Here is a 26,310-nt window from a genome sequence, read left to right as displayed (position 1 = left end):
CCCACCTTTTCTGGTCACATGGGTATGACCTCACCACTGGTCCTGCAAGGGAAAGAATAAATTGATTGTATAATACTTATGCTAATTCTATAAAAGGTGGGATAACTATGAATACCCCCCATATATTATCTGATCCTCAGCTGCTGTCACTCAAGAAGCTGCTGAGTTTATAAACTTCACTTTCCTGGATTTCAAAACCTAAACATCCAGCTGACCACTAAAGGTATGTAGAGAATCAGCCTGATAGTGCCAGTATAGCATTGGCTTTAGGTTATATACGAGAATCCTGGTGATTGGTGCGCTTTAAGCATTTTGTGTGACAGAACTCTCTTAAGGGCATAAAAGTTCAAAGTTTGAAAGTTCTAACATTTTAAATTTTTACCAAAGTTTAGATTTTTTTCCAAAATAGCAAAATAAATTGTCCTAAATTGATAACTACTATCATAAATTATGTCATAAAAAATAAATCTCAAAATCACTGAGATCCATTGAAACATTCCAGAGTTATTACATCATAAATTGACCCTCTTCAGATTTCCTTCTGGAACATAGAATATCCAGGTTTGACTTTCATATAACAATAATGAAAAGAAAACAGGAGAACTAGGAGGGAAACAATACATTTTTATTTTAGCTAAAGCAGGATCTCTGGAACATGATTTCTATCCGCATGTTATTATATTAATTGGATGTGGCTAGCTCCTTCTTATCAATATCAGTGTCAGACACTTTATGATGTCATCAGCTACAATTCATCTTTTTTACTAAACCACACAATGACAATCTCAGTTGAGGGAGCGTTAATATGCAAATTTACAATAATTAGTAGTCATTTCTTTCTTAGCAGCTCAGGTTTTATATTAAATTTAGATTTAAACAAAATAATAAAACATTTTGGGAAAAATACCCAACCTAAGAGTCCAGCACTTGAAGCCATCACTGCAAATATCTCCACAGCCACCATGTTCTTCCCTCTGGTGCTGAGATAAGCGGGAATCATGGAAATCCATACACTGATGAACACCAGCATGCTGAAGGTGATGTACTTGGCCTCATTAAAGCTGTCGGGTAATGTTCTCACCATGAAAGCCAGAACGAAGCTCAGAGCAGCCAGGAGCCCCAAATAACCCAACATGGAGTAGAACCAGATATCGGAGCCTTCATTACACTGAATGATGATCTTCCCAGGATAAGACTCAGTGTCCAGATCTTGGAATGGGGGAAAAATACACAACCAGAAAACACAAATTGCTATCTGGAAGGATGAACACAACAAAACTATGGTATAAGGCACTTTCGTACTCATGCATTTTCTCCAGGGGCTTCCAGGTTTAGTAGACTTAAAAGCAACACAAACCATGATAGTCTTGGCGAGAAGTGAAGAGATAGCTACTGAGAAGAAAATTCCAAAACTGGTTTCACGTAGACTACAAGTTACATCAGTGGGACGGCCAAGAAACAAGAAGACAGAGAGGAAGCTGAGGAAGATGGAGACCAGGAAAAGGTAACTCAGGTTCCGGTTATTGGCTCTAACTATAGGAGTGTCCCGGTAGGAAATAAAGATTCCAAATATGAAGCCGGTCACAAGACATCCGAAGACAGAGACACCGGAAAATACAGAAGCAATGGTGTCATTCTGATAAGAGATGAATTCTATTACTTTGGGCAGACATCGGTCTCTCTTCTCATTTGGCCATTCGTCACTTTGGCATTTCATGCAGTTATTGCTATCTGTAGGAAAATATTTTAAGAATTCATGTCAAAAATAGGGATGTAAATGCAATTCATGCACTTTTCTACAGTTTTAAACTTTTCAATTATCAGAAACCTAAAAGATTCAAGAGGAGAAGTAAAAGAAGCTATTACCTTTGTTAGACACTTTAAAACTCAAAAGTTACCCTGAATGTGAAAAAGTATTGAGAATCTACAAAGATCATAATATTTCAGTATCAAGATTAGTGATGGGTAGATATGAGTGAACCTGTTCGGTAAAGGCTCGCCAAACTCAGGTTTGCCACGAGCTTAAGCTTGTTTGTTCGGACTCGGCAAACACGAGCCCCTCCCCCAAAGCTCAGTAATGTTAATTTTGGCTCATTTGCTGCCCCTGAACCCTGGCCACATTTCCAAAAATGCTTTTTTAAAAGAATTTTCTGGTTTTGGATAGGATTGCAGTGCTGTTGGATGTAGGGATGTGTAAAATCAGTGGGGAAGGTGGAGACCCTGGAGTAGGAGGAGCCAGATGTGGGCGGCGCCATGTTTTTGTTTTTCAACTTTATATGTGGATGTTACTGCAGCCAATCACAGCGCAGAAAACATTTTTAAAGTGGAGACATAAGGTCTTCTGTGATTGTCTTGCTAAGTCACATGAATAAATAAGAATAAGGACATGCAGTCTAGGGAGAGGTCTTGTGCCACAAATCAGCACATGAAATCATAGAAATAGGGATTGCAGGTACTTGTGGTGCATGGAAAACAGTTGCCAGGAAGTGAGGCATCCAAATAGGACTTGCTGTCTGCTCCAAATTACACAGGCCAACACATTAATAGGTATTGTTAGTGCAGTCTGTACACACTGCATGTTGGCAATTTTGCCTTTAGAAAAATGTAAAAACACTGCTTTGGTTATAGCCACTGTAGCCACATATTATTGGCGTTTTTCCAAAAATTGTTCGTTCGGTATCTACACACTGCATGTTGGCAATTTAAATTGCCTTTAGAAAATTTAAAAAACAGCGCTTACTATTCCGCTCATCTACATATTGCAGCACACTTTGAATAATCTGTGAGTGAAGGTTGGAGTCCCAGAGGAAGAGGAGGAAGCATCACACAGGCTGTGGGCTGGCTTTAAAAAAAAACAAAACAGTGAATACATGCAATACACTATTGTCCACTGATGAAGAATGTTATGTAAAGATAACAGATTTTGGTAGTCCTAAATTATTGGCGAAACCTCATTAATGACAAGTTTGTGTGGGACACCCAACTACTGGGATCATGAGGTGTTTATCACACAAGAAAGAAGCAGCAGATGTGGTTGATTTGGCAACCGATGGTTGGGTAGGGATGGTAGTCTGTAATTTAATGCAGTATGAATATTACAGAAATTCATGTTGTTTGCGCATGTGCCATTTCATGCATGTAGTAGTCAAATGTATTGAGTTTTTGCCTCTACTAAGTCGTTTTTCACAATATTGGCAGATAAGGAAGAAAATATGAAGGCATATGACAGACAGGTGTAAGGCTGGTGCTCCCATACCCATGCCACTACAGACAAGAAACAACTTAGACTTCCATCTTGGAGCCTCGAGATTCAAAAACCTTTCAGGCAGACAGCAGACCAGTATTGTGGCATCAGTTGCCCCCTCCCCATAGGACCTTAAAATATTAGGGTGTTGTTGTAAATGTGTGGCGCCCATGAGACTTCATCGCCACAGGGTACTGCACCTCACCAGAAGTGCAGTATTCATCTCGGATACAGAAGAGTTCATTGCCGGTAAACCACCCCAATTCACCAACACCCATATCTAGCTGCCCTCTCACCGGGACTGGGTTAAGGTAAGGTCATTTAGGATGGTCACCATATCATCTGGGGTCTCCCACCCACTAGCTCATGAACCCGGGGATTCTGACCTCTGAACTATCCGGGATCGGCTGGAGCCCATCAAAGCGGAGTCCGGCAGTCTAATGGTGGGGGCAGTTCAGTGAGTAAACAACCTAAACTGCAACCACTGTGTTGTCTATACCTTCCCACGCCACACGCTCCCATATTGGAGTGGACTACTACAACAACATCCTTCCCGGGGCCTAAGCTCTGCCTGTGGAGAACTGTACCATCTTAGCTGCGTTATCATCCGCCCTGGAGAAGGCCTCCCACAGCGGCAGCTAAATACCTGACCGCATAACACAGGTAGCATCACGAATAACTACTCCCATCATTCCCCTCCCCATCTTTATTGACACCGCCGGGATCACGAAAGTGGGCCTGGCAGCTGTGACATCCCAAACCGACACCGGCCCGGTGACAGGTAATCCCCAAGACCCCGTGGGCACGTCACATGCAACACACAGGCTGCGGGCCGCTTTCTTTTTTTGTAATGAAAACATGTGTTACTGGCAGGCGTAGGCCTGTCTTTCTAAGAGCACTGGCAGTAACCGCTACACAACATTTGGAGACATATCTTGTCATCTATGCCTTCAAAAACCTCATTATTGTAGCATCAATTGCCCCCTCCCCTCACTATTGTCGCATACAGCCTTCTCTCGCTCCAGGTTCAATGGAGACAGCCATTGAACAAACTTGACCTGGATAGTGGTCCACAACTCCGATACAGCCTAATTTCAGCAGTTTATGATTACGTTGATCCCTGGCCAAGCTGTACAGAGATGGAAGGGATTCTCTCTACACTCTTAGAACATGCAAAACACCAAAAAACTGAGCTGTAACAAAAAAAACAGTAAACATGCAACATTACAAGCATGTAAATAGCAGCCTCTAGACAAGAAAAAAACAAAGAGAAAAATTGTATGAAAAATACCCTGAATAATAATGAATAAACAGCAAGTGCTTAATAACAGGGTACTTAGTATATACATTTTTGCAAAAACGTAAGAAGCCATGCCACCTCGTCACGGTGTACCCATCTGGGACGGTCCCTAACCAACTAAAGTTAAAACCATTATACATACCTGACTTGTGTCTATCGAAATTCCAATGTGAATGGTAACAAGTGGTCAGCTGGGTCCAAGATTAAATACACAGCAAAGTGGGAAGCGATTGGTTGTTCAGCCTCAGTATAAGGAGGGCCGCGCCCCCAACTTGCAATAAATCAAGATAGCAGACAAAAAACACCAAATAACTGAGCTGTAACAAAAAAAACAGTAAACATGCAACATTACAAGCATGTAAATGGCAGCGTCTAGACAAGAAAAAACCAAGGAGAAAACACGTGTCACATGTTACATTATATTAGAGGTTGATGGCGCAAGTGGAGGCCCTAGAGAAAGTGGATGAAGCAGAAGAGAAAATGGTATGTCAAGAATTTTGTCCCTAAAGCCTTAGGGATTTCAACACTTTGGAAGCAGCCCTTTCCCCGCAGCCATCAGAATAACCCAGTGCCTAGTTGGAGAGGTGTAACGCCCCTGCCCATACTTGCTCGTCCAAGTGTCAGTAGTGAAATTTCCCCTGGGAGACACATTGTTTTCCAAGGAAACGGTAATCTTGGCTGCGACTTGATGGTGTAGTGCAGTCAGAACTTTATTAGAGAAGTAATGGCGACAGAGCAACTGGTACTGGGGGACTGGGACAGCCATGAGATATTGGAAACCGTCTGTATCCATCAGCATCAAAAGCAAAATTTCCGTGGCCAACGGTTTCAATATGGTGAAGTTTAAGCACTTTGCTTTCTTATGTGTGAGAGGAAATCTTTTACTTGAGCGAAACTGTGTGACCGAGTGCTGGCTGCTGTGCTGAGAGAGAGTGGAGAAAGGTATGCACGACCAACCGTTGGACTGTGTGGAAAGTGTAGGAGTAGATGGAATGCTTGATTGAGAACCATGTGGTGTACTCAATGTCTCACCTGGATCTAAAACACCAGGCATGGTCACTTCTGTAACACCTGATGGCCCCCTCACTCACCCCAGCTGTAGCGGGTACACAATCCCTGGTATCTGCGGTCAGAGACCTGTGTTACAATACTTTCACTGGTGATGCAGGAGAAAGAAGCAGCTGCAGACGATGTTGATTTGGCAGACGTTGGCTTGGTAGGCCTAATACTTTGCATTTTAGCGCACCAAGATTCCCACAGTAATGCCTGTTGGTTCACCATGTGCCTGTTCACGCATATAATAGTCAAATTATTACAAATTCTGCTTCAACTAAGTTGTTCTTTACAACGCTGGCAGATAACAGAATTTGGGTCACCTTTTGTTGTCTGAAATAAGACCCAGGCTAAGCAAACCTTTCAGCAAACTGCAGACCCACAATCACTGCTCGCCACAGCCAGAGTTGTGGCTGTGAATGTAGTGCTTCCTATGGTTGCATCACTACATGTTTGTGCAGGAATCGCCAGCATGACATTCTCACCTTCCTCCTCCTCACCTGCCGAGCTACACAACTGCAAGTCTGTGGGTTGAGAATAAGTGGGATCTACAGCTTCGTCGTCATCTTCTGTGTTGACCGCCTCCTCCTCTTCCTGACCTGAAATCACAGTACGCCTGCTCATCAGGTAACTGAGTCTCCTCATCATCAACTCCACCGCTGTGGAATATCAGTTGAGAAGGGTCGGGATCCTGCTGGAACCCTACTTCGTCCAGGCCAGGATCCAACTCACAAATATTTGCGTATCAGCGCAGATGCTTTGCGCCTCTTCAGTTGGGGAATCTTTAAAGTGAACCTGTGATGATCATTACATAGAATGTGTAAACTGCTCTTTTGACTCATCCATGTGTGGTTCCCCACAGTCAGTTTGTCGGATGGAGATTTCTGACGTGGGTGCAAACAAGTGTAATTGGGGTGGCACCTCTGAGGAAAGACTATATAAAATATAGAAATGTGGCACTCCTTCTATAATCGCTGGTGCTTGGATAGGGTCCCACCCCAGATCAAAAAATTGAAAAAAATCCAGCACTCAAAGCATTCAACTGAAATTATTTTATATTTTATTCATTGATCTGTGTAATTATTAAAGACGTTTCGGTCATCCGACCTTCATCAGTTTACACAGAAAGGGTTCTGTAGAAATGTATGAAAAAGCTGGACCAGAGGAAAAAGCTGCCCGTCCGGGTCTGCAGTCAATGACTAGTGGCCTAGTCAGTCTCCTGACCTTAACCCAATTGAAAACTTGTGGAAGGAGCTCAAGATTAAAGTCCATATGAGACACCCAAAGAACCTAGATAACTTGGAGAAGATCTGCATGGAGGAGTGGGCCAAGATAACTCCAGAGACCTGTGCCGGCCTGATCAGGTCTTATAAAAGACGATTATTAGCTGTAATTGCAAACAAGGGTTATTCCACAAAATATTAAACCTGACCCACACTTTTATGTTGAAAATGTATTAAAATTTAACTGAGCAACATAACTTGTTGGTTTGTAAGATTTATGCATCTGTTAATAAATCCTGCTCTTGTTTGAAGTTTGCAGGCTCTAACTTATTTGCATCTTATCAAACCTGCTAAATCTGCAGGGGGTTGAATACTACTTGTAGGCACTGTAAGTTGTCCTCATTTCTCTTGGGACAGGCTGAGCCGCTGTTTGCTCACTAGAACTTTGACTAACAGAACTTCCCACACGTACACCTCCTACAATCCACCTATTCCCCTTTCTTTGCCATCTCGTCCTGATTTACCCCTCATGGTTTATGTAACCTTCCCCGTTTAAAGAGATGTTTTGACGCCCTACGCCAATACCTATCAGACAAGGGAATCAAAAGATATATTTTTGATTTCCTTCCTCAGTTGCCAATATTGTGAAGGCTCGAAAAAGTACCTCTACCTACAATAGTATTTCACTGCCTAATTTTAAACAGTCACGTAAAAGTTGGAACACTGGATTACCTTGTTCAATAGCAATTTTTCATCAGACACCACTACCAATACCTATCAATTTATTTCAGTGCGTAATTTAGAGCAGACCCAGAAAAGTAGCAATAAACACTTTTTAGATACTGAACTCAAAACTTTATTAGGTCCACCAATAATACGTGGTTATACCCAGAGTGGTATTTTTAAATTGTTGTAAAGGCAATCTAAAAAACAAGATGCAGGGTATACATACTGCACTAACAATTTTTGTTAAGACCGCCAATAATACGTGCTTATACCCAGAGCGGGCTTTTTAAAATTTTCAAAAGGCAATTTAAATTGCCAAGCTACAGTACGTACAGACTGCATTAACAATACCTATAAAAGTGTTGGCCTGTGTAATTTGGAGCAGACAGCAGTACCTTTTTGGATGCCCCACTGGCAACTGTTTTTCAGGCTTTACAAGTACCTGCAATCCGTATTTCTAAGATGTAATAAGCTAATTTGCAGCACAACACCTCTCCATACAGTGCACGTCCTTATTCTAAACTATCACTGGCTATCGATCTAAACTGCCTAGCATTAAGCCCCTAATCTCACTGTCTAGCAGCTGCACCTTCCCTGACGAGCAACATTCAGAAAATAGAGCCAACACAAAGTGGCCACTATTTATATGCACACTGACATGTGACTTAGCAAGCGAATCACAGAAGCCCTTCTGTCTCCACCTTGAGAATGTTTGCTATGCTGTGATCATTGGTGGAAGTTACTGCAGCCAAAGTTAAGGAAAAAAACACACAAATGGCACCGCGCCAAAAGCCTTCTCCCAGTGCAGAATCCATGTCACCTCCACTGATTTTACACATCTCAACATCAAAGAGCACCACAATCCTATCCAAAAGCAGAAAAGGATATTAACAAAAAACATTTTTTGGAACAGCCGCCAGCGTTCGGGGCAGAAAATAAACCAAAAGTAACATTAACGACTTTTGGGAGAGAGGCTTGGATTTGCCGAGTTCGAACGAACAAGCCCAAGCTCGTACCGAATTTGAAAATGGCGAATGTTTATCGAACAGTTTCGCTATTCTCTACTCGCGGCCCCTCTTTGGTCGTTGTCGTATCATCTTCTGGTCCTCCATCATCTTGCATTGGATTCATTTTGGCCCAGTGATTCTGAGATTGTTTTATTCGTGACATATTGGGCTTCATGATAGAGGTAAATATGGGATGATTTTTTTTATTTTATTTGTGAAAAAATTTGAAATTTGACAAAAAAATTAAAAATTTTGCAATTTTCAAACTTTTAATTTTTGTGGCCATAAACCAGAGAGTTAAGGGGGCTTTACACAGTAGCGATATCGGTACCGATATCGCTATCGTGCGTATCCACCGCATCGTTTGTGCGACACGTGCATAAAGTTGCCCGTCGCGCACAAAATCGTGCTCCCCCATCACACAGCTTACCTGCCCTTTCTGAGGGGGCGGGTCGTTCAGCGTCACAGCGACATCACACGGGAGGTGTCCAATAGAAGCGGAGGGGCGGAGATGAGCGGGACGTAAACATCCCGCCCACCTTCTTCCTTCCGCATAGCCGGTGGAGGCAGGTAAGGAGATGTTCCTCGCTCCTGCAGTGTCACACACAGCGATCTGTGCTGCCGCAAGAACGAGGAACAACATCGATAATTAGTACACTTGAGCGATGTTGAAGGTTCGAGGTTCACCAATTTCATATTCGAGTGATTTTGGGGGGTGCTCGAGATCGAACTCAAACTCGAGCTTTTTGCTATAAGCTCGACAGTTTGAGTTACGTTCGAGAACGGTTCGATCACCAAAAGCGTGGCTTTTTACAGCTACAGTGTGCATGGAGCCATCGCTGGCAGCCTGCTGTAAGCTGGTAACCAAGGTAAATATCGGGTATCCAAGCAAAGCGCTTTGCTTATTAACCCGATATTTACCCTGGCTACGTGTGCAGGGAGCCGACAGTTCCCCACTCGGCTCCGCCCTCTCCTGCACTTGGCATGTACACACACACACACACACACACACACGCACACTCACCTGTCCCCAGCCATGCAGTCCTCGGCACTGACGTCCTCCGCGCCACATGGCCCCACTCGGCTCCACCCACCTCGCACTCCGCCACCCGCACACATGGCCCCGCTCGGCTCCAGCCACCTCACACTCCGCCGCCCGCACACATGGCCCCGCTCGGCTGCACCCACCTCCCACTTTGCCGCCCACACACATGGCTCCGCTCGGCTCCTGTCACCTCGCAGTTCGCCGCCCGCACACATGGCCTCGCTCGGCTCCACCCACGTAGCACTCCGCCGCACGCACACATGGCCCCGATCGGCTCCACCAACCTCGCACTCCGCCACTTGCACACATGGCCCCGTTCAGCTCCACCCACCCCGCACTCTGCCGTCTGCACACATTCTCGGTGGATGGCTATTGTGATTGATCAGCTGATCGCTCTCATTAGCCGGCCGCCGTGAGATCATCTGTTCATTCTCAAAAGCCGGCCGACTAATGAGAGCGAGCAGCTGATCAGTCTCTCTTTTAAAACGGAGTCTGACAATGAATTTTATTCTTGTTATCCGTTGTACAACGCATCAGTCAAAAGCGTCAAGCAACGCATGTGACTGATGCAAAACAATGGAAATGTGAACCGAGCCTTACCTGCGGTGATTAAGTCCTGCCCTCCCAACATCAGTGCTGGCAAAGTCCTCCATGGCCGCCGCTTGTCACATCTCCTCTAGCTGCCGACCCGAGACTGTCACTAGCAGTGACGTCACAGGCTCCCGTGATACTTGGTTTGCTAAGGCGGCGGCCAATGAACTCAGTGATAGCTCTGCTATCAGGAGTGCAGCGATCACCGCAGGTAATGTACCTCGCTATCCTCCTGACAGCAGCACTTGTCATGTCCTGCAGTGACAGCTCTGCTATCAGGAGTGCAGCGATCACCGCAGGAAATGTACCTCGCTATCGTCCTGACAGCAGCACTTGTCATCCCCTGCAGTGACCTGGGCCGACATGTTGATGTTAGCTCAGGTCACTGCACTGCTCTCTCAGCCCATATGGAACATTCTGTTCTTCATTGGCCAAAGCATTGACTATGGTATGCATCGTTGTGGGACCCCCTTGTATTACACCAGACCTGGATTTGTTTTTCTTTCTAATAAATTGGTGAAAGAGGGAATGTTTTGGGGAGTGTTTTTTTAAATAAAAATGTGTTTGACGTCTATTTTTCTTTATTATTGACTGGGTTTGTGACATTACACATCTGTTATTAACCCCATATATTACCCCATTTGCCACCGCACCAGGGCAACGGGATGAGCTGGAGCGAAGCACCAGGATTGGCGCATCTAATGGATGCACCACTTCTGGGGCGGCTGCGGCCTGCTATTTTTAGGCTGGGGAGAGTCCAATAACCATGGACCTCCCTAGTCTGAGAATATCAGACCCCAGCTGTCCGCTTTACCTTGGCTGGTGATCCAGTTTTGGGGGGACCCCCACGTGTTTTTTTTAAATTATTTATTTAATTTAAAATAACAGCGTGGGGTGACCTCAGTTTTGAATTACCAGCCAAGGTGAAGCTGCCAGCTATGGTCTGCAGGCTGCAGCCGTCTGAATTACCCTAGCTGGCTACCAAAAATAGGGAAAACCCCACGTCATTTTTTTTTTTTAATTTTTTTTTTGGTAAATACAAGGCTAAGCACCCCTTAGTGCCACATGAATGGCACCAAAGGGTGAAAAATTACAAAATGCAGGAGAGTGAGACATTATGTGTCTAACTGCCATTATAATGACAGAAAAGACTGATATGAAGTGTAGAAGCACAAGAAAATTACCAGAGCGCTCTACGCTGTGAATAGCAGTAGAAAATGGCACTGGAGTGAACATGTGACTGCCTCATGTAGGTTGAAGCTATGGATCCTGGGTACATTTATGTATTTTCCCTCCTTCAGTTTTTTTGCAGTACGCAAAAAACGGAAGGCACACAGATGACAAACGGATTACATACGTACCGTATACGGAATGGAAACGGATGCCACACGGATGCATCGTGAAAAAAATGGACCATGTTTTGTGGACCGCAAAATGGATTGGTCGTGTGAATGTAGCCTTATTCTAATCTGCGTTTATTAACAGCAGGCAGAAATAAGTGAATAGCATGAGAAAATCTGCAGGATTTCAGGGGGTAGCTGAGACCCTGGAGATCATGATTCAGGACGGTTTTTCCGGTCCCCGCTCACGTGATCACCAGTATACACCGTATACCTATGATCACGATACAGTAAATGAAAGCGCTGGCAAAAAATTATTTATCTCCCATCTGGCATGAACAAACATGTCAGATGGGAGATAAATCTCCTCCCCGGTCCCCTCCGGTCCCCCGCTGTCGCCAAAGTGCCCCCCCGTGACCTCTTTCCGGAAATCCAAGATGGCCGTGCGCACAGCAGTGCGCCGGCCGCATTCACCTTACTCCTCTGATTTCTGTTGCCTGTGTCATGACACATGTGACAGAAAACTCCTCCCCAGGCCCTGCCAGGTCACCCCCTATAACCCCACCAGTGTTCCCCAGTGTACCACGGTACCTGTGCAGCGTTGATTTCCCACGGCCCCCTCCTTCACAAAAGACGCTGCCGCATTCACACAGCGTCTGTCAGCTCAGCTTCCTGTGTTCAGTCACAGTTAGTGGCGTTAACCATACATCTGTAAGCTACTGCAATGCCCTGCTCATGAGGTAAGGAACATAGTTGATCAGGAGAGCTATACTACATTTCCAATTAGAGGTATTTGATTGCATAGTTGCACTGCTGAACGACTACCAAACATGAGAGTCCGTTATACGTCACAAGAAAACACATCTAAATAGCGAGTTCTGTTGTTTAGTATTCATTCAGCTTGATAACTGGATTTAAATGGGAATTCCATCTCCAAGATCCTATCCCCAATATATAGTAGATGGAAGAGCAATAATATCAGCAAATACCAATATTTGGAAATGTAGAATAGTTCTCCTGACTAGGCATGCCTTTACCTCATGAGCAGGGCATTGCAGCTTTGGTAGCAACACTTACAACATGGACTCTGCTGCTGTGGACCTGGAGAGAGTGGGTGCAGATTCATTAAACCCACACTCCTCACATGGAGGGTCTTTACTCCTAGAAAATGGGGGATACGTTCCCTGAGTGTGTCCCCCCATATTCTAGACGGTCCAGAGTCGTCGTGGGATCCCCTTATTTTTTTTTCCTTACAATAAATTGGTGAAAGAGGGAATGTTTGGGGAGTGTTTTTTAAATACATTTTTTTTTTGTCTATTTTTTTTAGTACTGACAGTTTGTGATGTCGGGTATCGGATAGACGCCATGACATCAAAAACTGCTGGGCTTGATGTCAGGTGACCTTAAAGCTAGTATCAACCCCATTTATTACCCCGTTTGCCACTGCACAAGGGCACGGGATGAGCTGGGGTGGAGCGCCAGGATTGGCGCATCTAGTAGATGCGCCACTTCTAGGTTGCCTGCGGCCCGCTATTTTTAGGCTGTGAGGGGCCAATAACTATGGACCTTCTCACCCTGAGAATACCAGACCACAGCTGACTGCTTTACCTTGGCTGGTGATCCAATTTGGGGGGACAGTACTTTTTTTTTGTAATTATTAATATTTATAAAATATTTTTAAAAAAAGAGCCTGGGGTGACCTCCACATTGGATCACCAACCACAGCTGCTAGCTGTGGTTTTCAGGCTACAGCCGTCTGCTTTACCCTTGCTGGCTATCAAAAGTGGGGGGACCCCACGTCATTTTTTTTTAACTATTTTTTTTATATAAAAAATATTAATGGGCTTCCCTGTATTTTGATTGTCAGCCAAGGTAGCGCCAGGCAGATGGGGGTGGCAACCCAGTAGCTATCTGCTTTATCTGCGCTGAGAATAAAAAATACCGTGGAGCGCTACATATTTTTTTATTGATTTTTTTTTACAGTACTGTGATGTCAGGCAATCAAAATACAGGGAAGCCCATTTTTTTTTAGTTATTTAAATAAATATTTTTAAAAAATATATATGGGCTCCCGCTGCATTTTTTGTATTGCTAGCTAAGGGTAATCCAAGCAGCTACTGGCTGCTAGCCACCACTGCTTTGTATTACCTTTACTGGCAATGGAAAATCCAGGGAAGCATTTTTTATTTTTTTTGCCAAAAAACTACAAAAAAAGGACGTGAGCTTCGCCATATTTTTGTATGCTAGCCAGGTACAGCAGGCATATAGTAGGTAATTAGATTATCGGTCTGGCGAGCGCTGACAATGCACAGGTTCCATTAAATTTAAAGTTGCTTTATTATTAAAATATTTCAGAATGTTCCTGTTATTCAGATACAACGCGTTTCAGCATTACATCAATGCTTTCCTCAGGTATATCTGAGGTATATACCTGAGGAAAGCATTGATGTAATGCTGAAACGCGTTGTATCTGAATAACAGGAACATTCTGAAATATTTTAATAATAAAGCAACTTTAAATTTAATGGAACCTGTGCATTGTCAGCGCTCGCCAGACCGATAATCTAATTACCTACTATATGCACACTCCCTTCTGAGGGATTCGGTCAGAGCTGCAGCAAGACATAGGCACTCCATTTAGAAGTGAAACCCATAGCTGGAGAACGGTGGATCGCTGTAACACTCCAGAACCCAGAGTGCCGGGGATCTTAGGAGGAAACCAGCGGTCCTGTATCCGGACATCTCCAACAAAGATCACGATCTAATAGGATCGATACCAAGGCTTCAAACTCCCAATCCAGACAAGATCGGAGGATCTATACAACTAACACCGGGGTTGTGCGAGGGCGCACAACCTCACCAGGTGAGCAAACCCTTATACCTCTAAATTTAATATTAGACCCGCGGGTACTACTCATAAGCGCTATTTCTCTTTTTAGGTACAGCAGGCAGGTACGGCTGCGCCCAACCTCCAGTTGCCTGTTTGTACCCGACTGGGAACTAAAAATATAGGGAAGCCCTTTTTTTAATTATTTCATTAATTTCATGAAATAATTAAAAAAAAAAACCACGTGAGATTCGCCCCATTTTTGTGTCCAGTCTGGTACAACTAGGCAGCTGGGGATTGGAATCCGTAATACAGGTTAGCCCGAGGTTTCTGGGCCCCTCTGCTGCAAATTGCAGTCCGCAGCCGCCGCAGAAAATGCTGCTTTCATAGAAGCGCCATCATCTGGCGCTGTAGCCAACTCTTCAGCTGTCCTGGTGACGGTGGCTCACTGGGTAATGATGTGTTAATACTGGCTTTGTTTTGCTAGCTATTATTAAGCTAGAGATTCTTAATGTCATGCAAGTTTGACCCCGCCATTAAGAATCTCCAATAAAGGGTTAAAAAAAAGACACCACACAGAGAAAAAATACTTTAATAGAAATAAATACACATACACATTAGAGACTCCATGTTTATTACTCCCTATTACCCCTCCACCATCCTGCTCTTCTGTCTTCTTTCTCTTTCAACCCATGCAGCTCTGCTACATCAGAAGGCACTGCATGGGAGGAAGACGCTGCTTCTTCCCGTGCAGTGTAATCACTCAGTGAGAGTGACCAGAGGCTGACTTCTGTGAGCGGTGACGTCACCGCTGACAGACGGGTTACCATAGCAACGATGCTCTGATCACGTGATTCCCGGTGCCACTGCGTGCTGTAAGCGGTGACGTCACCGCTGACAGATGGGTTACCATAGCAACGGTGCTCCGATCACGTGATTCCCGATGCTGCTATTTACCGGCTGTCACATCTAGTCCCTGCATGTGGCTGACTCTGTAAAGAGCGCCCCATGCAGGAACGGGGAGTCGACCATGTACCAGTGCATTTCGCTGGTACACGGACATGCTCAAACGAGCACCGTGTACCAGAGAGATGCACTGACAGGACCTAGCATGACGTCATAGCCATGTTACCAGTCTGTAGCCAATGAGATAATAGACACGTGACTGGTCACATGCTATTTTGACGTCACAATAGGTCCTATCATCAGTGCTGGTTACCGGGAAAACGCAGTGATTATCAGAAGGAAAAGTGGCAGGAGACAGAGTGCAGGACGAATCGCGGGGACCTGTAAGTCTTATGGCAATGTTCATTAACTGTACGTATATATTTATAATGTGTTTTTATGTGTTTGTGATTGCTTCCCATTGTTTTCAATGGGGTTTAAGAGGTTCGTCCAACAGCTCACCGAACCGAACTCGAACGCGGCCTCCGTTCGACGAACCGAACCAAACTCGAGCCTCTAGAGGCTGGCTTATCGCTACTAATTAGAAATAAACGATTTTTGGTTTTAGGACGAGCTTTCCACAGCAAACGATTTTTGCCGCTTTTACGATCATTGTAGATCGCACAAAACTGTTACACGATACGATATCGTTAACTTGAACGCGGCCTCCGTTCGACGAACCGAACCGAACTCGAGCCTCTAGAGGCTGGCTCATCTCTACTAATTAGAAATAAACGATTTTTGGTTTTAGGACGAGCTTTCCATGGCAAACGATTTTTGCCGCTTTTGCGATCGTGTTAGATCGCACAAAACTGTTACACGCTACGATATCGTTAATGCCACCGGATGTGTATCACAAACAACGTGACCCCGATGATAAAACATTAACGATATCGTAGCGTGAAAAGCCCCCTTTATGTCACACAAAATAGTTAATAAATAACATTTCCCACATGTCTACTTTACATCAGCGCAATTTTTGAATCAAAATTTTTTGGGGTTAGGAAGTTAGAAGGGTTCAAACTTTATCAGCAATTTCCCACTTTTTCAACAAAATTTACAAAACCATTTTTTTAGGGACCACATCACATTTGAAGTGACTTTGAGAGGCCGATGTGACAGAAAATACCCAAAAGTGACACCATTCTAAAATATGCACCCCTCAAGGTACTCAAAGTCACATCAAAGAAGTTTATTAACCCTTCAGGTGCTTCACAGGAACAAAAGTAATGTGGAATGAAAAAAAATTAAAATTAACATTTTACCTAAAAATGTTGCTTTAGCACTAATTTCTTACTTTTTCAAGAGGTAACACAAAATATTGGACCTCACACTTTGTTACACACTTTCTTATGAGCGCGCCGATACCCCACATGTGGTCAGAAACCTTTGCTTGGGCAAATAGGAGGGCTTGGAACGAAAGGAGCAATATTTGAATTTTGGAAAGCAAATTTGGCGGAAACAGATTGCGGGCACCATGTTGCATTTACAGATCCCCTAAGATACTTAAACAGCAGAAACCCCCCTCAAGTAACCTCATTTTGGAAACTAGACCCCTTAAGGCTTTTATCTAGGTGTATATTGAGCATTTTGAATCCACGAATACTTCACAGAATTTGATAAGCTTAGTTTGCCATATTGAAAATTTTCATTTTTTGCACAAAAATGTTGATTTAGCATCCCATTTCTCACTTTTTCAAGAGGCAACTGTGGAGACACGGGGCTCAGTGGGTGCTCTCGTCCGCTGGCCCGGCCGCCTTTAGAAAGTCAGCATGGCCCAGGGCTCATCCCAACTGAACACCGACCTCATTAACCGTGGGTGGAACACTACTCAGACAACACAGGGTGAGGGAATCCCAATATTAAGACTTTATTGGATCCCCAAACAATTAACGGCACATAACACATAACCAGCAAAACACACAAATGTAACAGGCAACAGAGTCTCACCCTTCCGCTGGCTCAGCAGGGAATTAGAATGTCCGTGACTCAGAGCTTCCAGGGCTGCTTACTCCAATCCAGCAGCACCCCGCTTTTGGCAGGCACCCACGGAGAAAGGAATAATGCCAGATTTAGGAAGCTGGCTGAGGTCCGCGAAGTCTGTAGCCAGGTGACTAAGTTATCCCAACCTGGGTTTCTTCCTTAAGTAGTCTCTGGTATGATCATATAATCCTGGCTGCCAGGGTCGAAATCCCTAGACTGCGAATATGGTCTCCAATTGGAATCGAAGTCCCTAGATTGAAGCCATGTAGCCACGTGATCATGTAGTCGGAGCCAAAGTCCCTAGACCGAGTCCACAAGGCATCCTGGTTCTGATCCCCTTGCCAGCTCCTAAGAACTTAGACTGGATCATGCACATCCATCAACAATCTGGTGACTCCAAGAAGTCCCCTTTTATAGCCATATATTCCCTTAGGATATACTGTGCCCTTATCGGATTTGTTGTACAAGGTTGCTTCTCTTTTTGGATGAATTTCAAGCTGCATGGATAATGTTCATTTAAATGATGTGGATAGTAAGACTGAGGATATTTACATGTAGTCTGAAATCCACAGACTAGGCAATGGCCACTGAGGTAATTTACATTAGATTAGCAATACAATGGGTGTCTGGCCTTTAGTGGCCAAAACAACTACATGAATCAACAAAAACTTTAATACTAAAACTTCCAAGAGTCTTGTCGAACAATGACGGATTATCCCCATCTATAAACAAACTGTATTCACGTCTGGCTGAATTTTAAGAAACTTTAACCCATGCTAGGCATTGAGTGTCCATGTCGTCAAATTCCTACCCCTTCTTAATATTAGCCAGACATGATGGGCTTCCGATCATCCTTCTCCTCTTGACAGCATTGTCCTTTTTAATGGTAAGGTCAGCAACAGAGTCTTGTATCTATACACATCCCCCTTATTACCTCCCCCAGGTTGAGCAGCCATATTGCGGACAAGCACTAAGGTGGGGTCCGTGAGTTGGGCTTCCCTGAATTCCTTACGATCTATCTCCCCCCAGTCAATGGCTACAGTTGGGTCTGAGGTACTCACATTCGTTACATCTGAGGAGGAGGCTGAAGATTGGGGAGGGTTCCCCTCGGATGGGTTGGTAGAAACACCTGCACCAGGAAGGTGTTTGGCTTGGCTGCGGGTGATGGCGGTAACAAACTGGCTGGATAGTCCTTGTCCTAGGTCATTCTCCAAAATGACTGGTGTGAGCAGATAATCCACAAGCCCCACTTCCACTTCCCTCTGAGTGGTATCCGAAACAATAGACTTGGTGGGGCCATTAGTGAACCCCACTTCATTTTCCTCCTGGTTAGTCCCCGAAATAACAGGTGTGGGGATGCTGTTCATAAGCTCCACATCATCCTTGCTCTGGTCAGTCTCCACAATGACAGGTAAGTGGAGGCTGTTCACAAGTCCCACATCGACCGGTGTAAGGAGGCTGTTCATAAGCTCCACCTCGACCTCTCCCTGGTTGGTCCTTAGGTCCAACTGCACACATGCCAGAGGGATGTTCAAGCGCTGGTCATCAGCCAGGGAGATGGATAATTGGGAATCTGGGAAATGGTCTTCTGGAAAAAAAAAACTGGGCTTACCAGGGTAATGGAGGAACCAGTGTCTCATAGTCCCTGGCTCTGTATGTCACAGACCTTGACCGGCTGAGCTGGCAGATGGGCTCCAAGCATGGGGCGTCGGTTTTGGAGACAATCTTTATCGATATGTCCATATAGCGCCCACATGTATAACAGCACCGTAGATTGGGCAAGTCACAGGCCCTGTTTGTAGACTTTTGTTTTGGTGCAGCTTCTGCTGGGTAGCGGGACCATCCTTCTCGAGCGGCTGGTGTTAGAAGTACGGCAGCTGAAACCCCATAAACATATTCCAGAACACAAGCCCTCTCTTCTCTTGAGGATCTAGGCCCCAATGCAGCCAACAATGCTGTGGCTTGGGCCATTTTGGACCAAGTTGATTCCCGATTGTCACTAGATCCATATGTGGCACATAGTTTAAATCCTCTGGGTCAATATCGGCGGGATCCTCATCGTCCTCTGTATCATTCTGGGCATCCCAATGGACTAATTTCTGGATCAAGTCTGACTGAGTGTCAGCGTTCTTGTAGTCAATCTTTCGCCTCCTGCACAGATCCTGTAGCATCCGTTTACTGCTGCGGTCATAACTCCTCTCTTGTCCTTGTACCATTGCTGAGAATGTGGGGTTGGACATGGCAGCCTCCGAAACCTGAATGACTCCTCTATGGCCTGCTAAGTATGCTTATGTGCCTCCCTGGTTGTTGAGCCCTGGACGGTGTCCGAAAACACCAGTCCTCTGCAGCTCCCCTGGATAACCCAGGTTGAGTAGTATCCCACTGCTGCCACCAATTGTGGAGACACGGGGCTCAGTGGGTGCTCTCGTCCGCTGGCCTGGCCGCCTTTAGAAAGATAGCATGGCCCAGGGCTCATCCCAACTGAACCCCGACCTCCTTAACCGTGGGCAGAACACTACTCAGACAACACAGGGTGAGGGAATCACAATATTAAGACTTTATTAGATCCCCAAACGATTAACGGCACATAACACATAACCAGCAAAACACACAAATGTAACAGGCAACAGAGTCTCACCATTCCGCTGTCTCACCAGGGATTTAGAATGTCCGTGCCTCAGAGCTTCCAGGGCTGCTTACTCCAATCCAGCAGCACCCCGCTTTCGGCAGGAACCCACCAAGAATGGAATAACGCTAGATTAAGGAAGCTGGCTGAGGTCCGCAAAGTCTGTAGCCAGGTGACCAAATTGTCCCAACCTGGGTTTCTTCCTTAAGTAGTCTCTGGTATGATGATATATAATCCTGGCAGCCAGAGTCAAAATCCCTAGACTGCGAATATGGTCTCCAATTGGAATCGAAGTCCCTAGATTGAAGCCATGTAGCCAAGTGATCCTGTAGTCGGAGCCAAAGTCCCTAGACCGAGTCCACAGGGCATCCTGGTTCTGATCCCATAGCCAGCTCCTAAGAACGTAGACTGGATCATGCAACATCCATCAACAATCTGGTGACTCCAAGAAGTCACCATTTATAGCCATATATTCCCTTAGGATATACTGTGCCCTTATCGGATTGGTTGTACAAGGTTGCTTCTCTTTTTGGATGAATTTCAAGCTGCATGGATAATGTTCATTTAAATGATGTGGATAGTAAGACTGAGGATATTTACATGTAGTCTGAAATCCACTGACTAGGCAATGGCCACTGAGGTAATTTACATTAGATTAGCCATAAAATGGGTGTCTGGCCTTTAGTGGCCAATACAACTACATGAGTCAACAAAAACTTTAATACTAAAACTCCCAAGAGTCTTTTAGAACAATGAGGGATTATCCCCCATCTATAAACAAACTGTCTTCATGTCTGGCTGAATTTTAAGAAACTTTAACCCATGCTAGGCATTGAGTGTCCATGTCGTCACATTTCTCCCCCTTCTTAATATTAGCCAGACATGAAAGGCTTCCGATCATCCTCCTCTTGACGGCATTGTCATTTTTAATAGTGAGGTCAGCAACAGAGACTTGTATCTATACACCTCCCCCTGATTACCTCCCCCAGGTTGAGCAGCCATATTGCGGACAAGCACTAAGGTGGGGTCCGTGAGTTGGGCTTCCCTGATTTCATTACGATCTATCTCCCCCCCAGTCAATGGCCACAGTTGGGTCTGAGGTACTCACATTCTTTAGATCTGAGGAGGAGGCTGAAGATTGAGGAGGTTTCCCCTCGGATGGGTTGGTAGAAACACCTGCACAAGGATGGTGTTTGGTTTGGCTGCGGGTGATGGCGGTAACAAAGTGGCTGGATAGTCCTTGTCCTAGGTCATTCTCCAAAATGACTGGTGTGAGCAGATAATCCACAAGCCCCACTTCCACTTCCCTCTGGGTGGTATCGGAAACAACAGACTTGGTGGGGCCATTAATGAACCCCACTTCAATTTCCTCCTGATTAGTCCCCGAAATAACAGGTGTGAGGATGCTGTTCATAAACTCCACATCATCCTTGCTCTGGTCAGTCTCCACAATGACAGGTATGTGGAGGCTGTTCACAAGTCCCACATTGATAGGTGTGGGGAGGCTGTCCATAAGCTCCACCTCGACCTCTCCCTCGTTGGTCCTTAGGTCCAACTGCACACATGCCAGAGGGATATTCAAGCGCTGGTCCTCAGCCAGGGAGATGGATAATTGGGAATCTGGTAAATGGTCTTCTGGAAAAACAATAACTGGGCTTACCAGGGTAATGGAGGAACTAGTGTCTCGTAGTCCCTGGCTCTGTATGTCACAGACCTTGACCGGCTGAGCTGACAGATGGGCTCCAAGCATGGGGCCTCGGTTTTGGAGACAATCTTTATCGATATGTCCATGGCGCCCACATGTATAACAGCACTGTAAATTGGGCAAGTTACAGGCCCTGTTTGTAGACCTTTGTTTTGGTGCAGCTTCTGCTGGGTAGCGGGACCATCCTTCTCGAGCGGCTGGTGTTTGAAGTACGGCAGCTGGAACCCCAAAAACATATTCCAGAACACAAGCCCTCTCTTTTCTTGAGGATTTAGGCCCCAATGCAGCCAACAATGCTGTGGCTTGGGCCTTTTTGGACCAAGTTGATTCCCGATTGTCACTAGATCCATATGTAGCACATAGTTTAAATCCTCTGGGTCAAAATTGGCGGGATCCTCATCGTCCTCTGCATCACTCTGAGCATCCCAACGGACTATTTTCTGGATCAAGTCTGACTGAGTGTCAGCGTTCCTGTAGTCAATCTTTCGCCTCCTGCACAGATCCTGTAGCATCCATTTACTGCTGCGGTCGTAACTCCTCTCTTGTCCTTATCCCATGGCTGAGATTGTGGGGTTGGACACGGCAGCGTCCGAAACCTGAATGCCTCCTCTATGGCCTGCTAGGTATGCTTATGTGCCTCCCTGGTTGTTGAGCCCTGGACGGTGTCTGAGAACACCAGTCGGCTGCAGCTCCCCTGGATAACCCAGGCTGAGTAGTATCCCACTGCTGCCACCAATTGTGGAGACACGGGGCTCAGTGGGTGCTCTAGTCCGCTGGCCCGGCCGCCTTTAGAAAGACAGCATGGCCCAGGGCTCATCCCAACTGAACACCAACCTCCTTAACCGTGGGTGGAACACTACTCAGACAACACAGGGTATGGGAATCACATTATTAAGACTTTATTAGATCCCCAAACAATTAACGGCACATAACACATAACCAGCAAAACACACAAATGTAACAGGCAACAGAGTCTCACCATTCCGCTTGCTTACCAGGAATTTAGAATGTCCGTGCCTCAGAGCTTCCAGGGCTGCTTACTCCAATCCAGCAGCACCCCGCTTTCGGCGGGCACCCACCGAGAATGGAATAACGCTAGATTTAGGAAGCTGGCTGAGGTCCGCAAAGTATGTAGCCAGGTGACCAAATTGTCCAAACCTGGGTTTCTTCCTTAAGTAGTCTCTGGTATGATGATATATAATCCTGGCAGCCGGAGTCGAAATCCCTAGACTGCGAATATGGTCTTCAATTGGAATCGAAGTCCGTAGATTGAAGCCATGTAGCCAAGTGATCCTGTAGTCGGAGCCAAAGTCCCTAGACCGAGTCCACGAGGCATCCTGGTTCTGATCCCCTTGCCAGATCCTAAGAACTTAGACTGGATCATGCAACATCCATCAACAATCTGGTGACTCCACGAAGTCCCCTTTTATAGCCATATATTCCCTTAGGATATACTGTGCCCTTATTGGATTTGTTGTACAAGGTTGCTTCTTATATTGGATGAATTTCAAGATGCATGGATAATGTTCATTTAAATGATGTGGATAGTAAGACTGAGGATATTTACATGTAGTCTGAAATCCACAGACTAGGCAATGGCCACTGAGGTAATTTACATTAGATTAGCAATACAATGGGTGTGTGGCCTTCAGTGGCCAAAACAATTACATGACTCAACAAAAATTTTAATACTAAAACTCCCAAAAGTCTTGTAGAACATTGAGAGATTATCCCCCATCTATAAACAAACTGTCTTCATGTCTGGCTAAATTTTAAGAAACTTTAACCCATGCTAGGCATTGAGTGTCCATGTCGTCACATTTCTCCCACTTCTTAATATTAGCCAGACATGATGGGCTTCCGATCATCCTTCTCTTCTTGACGGCATTGTCGTTTTTAATAGTGAGGTCAGCAACAGAGGCTTGTATCTATACACCTCCCCCTGATTACCTCCCCCAGGTTGAGCAGCCATATTGCGGACAAGCACTAAGGTGGGGTCCGTGAGTTGGGCTTCCCTGAATTCCTTACGATCTATCTCCCCCCAGTCAATGGCCACAGTTGGGTCTAAGGTACTCACATTCGTTAGATCTGAGGAGGAGGCTGAAGATTGAGAAGGGTTCCCCTTGGATGGGTTGGTAGAAACACCTGCACCAGGATGGTGTTTGGCTTGGCTGCGGGTGATGGAGGTAACAAACTGGCTGGATAGTCCTTGTCCTAGGTCATTCTCCAAAATGACTGGTGTGAGCAGATAATCCACAAGCCCCACTTCCACTTCCCTCTGGGTGGTATCCGAAACAACAGACTTGGTGGGGCCATTAATGAACCCCACTTCAATTTCCTCCTGGTTAGTCCCTGAAATAACAGGTGTGGGGATGCTGTTCATAAGCTCCACATCATCCTTGCTCTGGTCAGTCTCCACAATGACAGGTATGTGGAGGCTGTTCACAAGTCCCACATCGATCGGTGTGGGGAGGCTGTCCATAAGCTCTACCTCAACCTCTCCCTGGTTGGTCCTTAGGTCCAACTGCACACATGCCAGAGGGATGTCCAAGCGCTGGTCCTCAGCCAGGGAGACGGATAATTGGGAATTTGGTAAATGGTCTTCTGGGAAAACAATAACTGGGCTTACCAGGGTAATGGAGGAACCAGTGTCTCGTAGTCCCTGGCTCTGTATGTCACAGACCTTTACCGGCTGAGCTGGCAGATGGGCTCCAAGCATGGGGCCCCGGATTTGGAGACAATTTTTATCGATATGTCCATATGGCGCCCACATGTATAACAGTGCCGTAGATTGGGCAAGTCACAGACCCCGTTTGTAGACCTTTGTTTTGGTGCAGCTTCTGCTGGGTAGCGGGACCATCCTTCTCGAGCGGCTGGTGTTAGAAGTACGGCAGCTGGAACCCCATAGACATATTCCAGAACACAAGCCCTCTCTTCTCTTGAGGATTTAGGCCGCAATGCAGCCAACAATGCTGTGGCTTGTGCCATTTTGGACCACGTTGATTCCCGATTGTCACTAGATCCTTATGTGGCACATAGTTTAAATCCTCTGGGTCAATGTTGGCGGGATCCTCATCGTCCTCTGCATCATTCTGGGCATCACAACGGACTATTTTCTGGATCAAGTCCGACTAAGTGTCAGGGTTCCTGTAGTCAATCTTTCGCCTCTGGCACAGATCCTGTAGCATCCATTTACTGCTGCGGTCGTAACTCCTCTCTTGTCCTTGTCCCATGGCTTAGATTGTGGGGTTGGACATGGCAGCCTCCAAAAGCTGAATGCCTCCTCTATGGCCTGCTAGGTATGCTTATGTGCCTCCCTGGTTGTTGAGCCCTGGACGGTGTCCAAGAACACCAGTCCTCTGCAGCTCCCCTGGATAACCCAGGCTGAGTAGTATCCCACTGCTGCCACCAATTGTGGAGACACGGGGCTCAGTGGGTGCTCTAGTCCGCTGGCCTGGCCACCTTTAGAAAGACAGCATGGCCCAGGGCTCATCCCAACTGAACACTGACCTCCTTAACCGTGGGCGGAACACTACTCAGACAACACAGGGTAAGGGAATCACAATATTAAGACTTTATTAGATCCCCAAACAATTAACGGCACATAACACATAACCAGCAAAACACAGAAATATAACAGGCAACAGAGTCTCACCTTTCCGCTGGCTCACCAGGGATTTAGAATGTCCGTGCCTCAGAGCTTCCAGGGCTGCTTACTCCAATCCAGCAGCACCCCGCTTTCGGCAGGCACCCACCGAGAATGGAATAATGCTAGATTTAGGAAGCTGGCTGAGGTTCGCAAAGTCTGTAGCCAGGTGACCAAATTGTCCCAACCTGCGTTTCTTCCTTAAGTAGTCTCTGGTATGATGATATATAATCCTGGCAGCCAGAGTCGAAATCCCTAGACTGCGATCATGGTCTCCAATTGGAATCAAAGTCCCTAGTTTGAAGCCATGTAGCCAAGTGATCCTGTAGTTGGAGCCAAAGTCCCTAGACCAAGTCCACAAGGCATCCTGGTTCTGATCCCCTTGTCAGCTCCTAAGAGCTTAGACTGGATCAGGCAACATCCATCAACAATCTGGTGATTCCAAGAAGTCCCCTTTTATAGCCATAACCTTTCTTTAGGATATACTGTGCCCTTATCGGATTGGTTGTACAAGATTGTTTCTCTTTTTGGATGAATTTCAAGCTGCATGGATAATGTTCATTTAAATGATGTGGATAGTAAGACTGGGGATATTTACATGTAGTCTGAAATCCACAGACTAGGCAATGGCCACTGAGGTAATTTACATTAGATTAGCAATACAATGGGTTTCTGGTCTTCATTGGCCAAAACAATTGCATTAGTCAACAAAAAATTCAATACTAAACTCCCAAGAGTCTTGTAGAACAATGAGGGATTATCCCCCATCTATAAACAAACTGTCTTCATGTCTGGCTGAATTTTAAGAAACTTTAACCCATGCTAGGCATTGAGTGTCCATGTCATCACAGCAACAACAAAACGTGGACCCCACAGGTTGTTATCCAATTTTTTGTGTGTGCAGGGATACCCCACATGTGGCCAAAAACCTCTGTTTGCAGAAATGGGAGGGCTTGGAATGTAAGGAGCACCATTTGAATTTTGGAAAACTTGAAATAAATTGCGTGCACCATGTCACATTAGCAGGGCCTCTTGGGTATCTATACATC

At 45.5% G+C, this 26,310-nt stretch overlaps 1 protein-coding gene across 1 annotated transcript in view; it reads right to left on the bottom strand.

Moving 5' to 3' along the window:
• Nucleotides 1–829: 829 nt before the first annotated feature.
• LOC142303723 (vomeronasal type-2 receptor 26-like) overlaps nucleotides 830–26,310 on the bottom strand; it is a 45,628-nt gene continuing 20,147 nt past the window's right edge. The window contains exon 3 of the mRNA XM_075345816.1: nucleotides 830–1,731. Coding sequence (XP_075201931.1) covers nucleotides 830–1,731 — 902 coding nt within the window. The remainder of the gene's footprint in view (nucleotides 1,732–26,310) is intronic.

This window comes from Anomaloglossus baeobatrachus, chromosome 1, assembly GCF_048569485.1.
Source record: "Anomaloglossus baeobatrachus isolate aAnoBae1 chromosome 1, aAnoBae1.hap1, whole genome shotgun sequence".
Lineage (NCBI taxonomy): Eukaryota > Metazoa > Chordata > Amphibia > Anura > Aromobatidae > Anomaloglossus > Anomaloglossus baeobatrachus.
The sequence above is the reverse complement of the archived record's forward strand: the minus strand, read 5'-3'. Positions and strand labels throughout refer to the sequence as shown.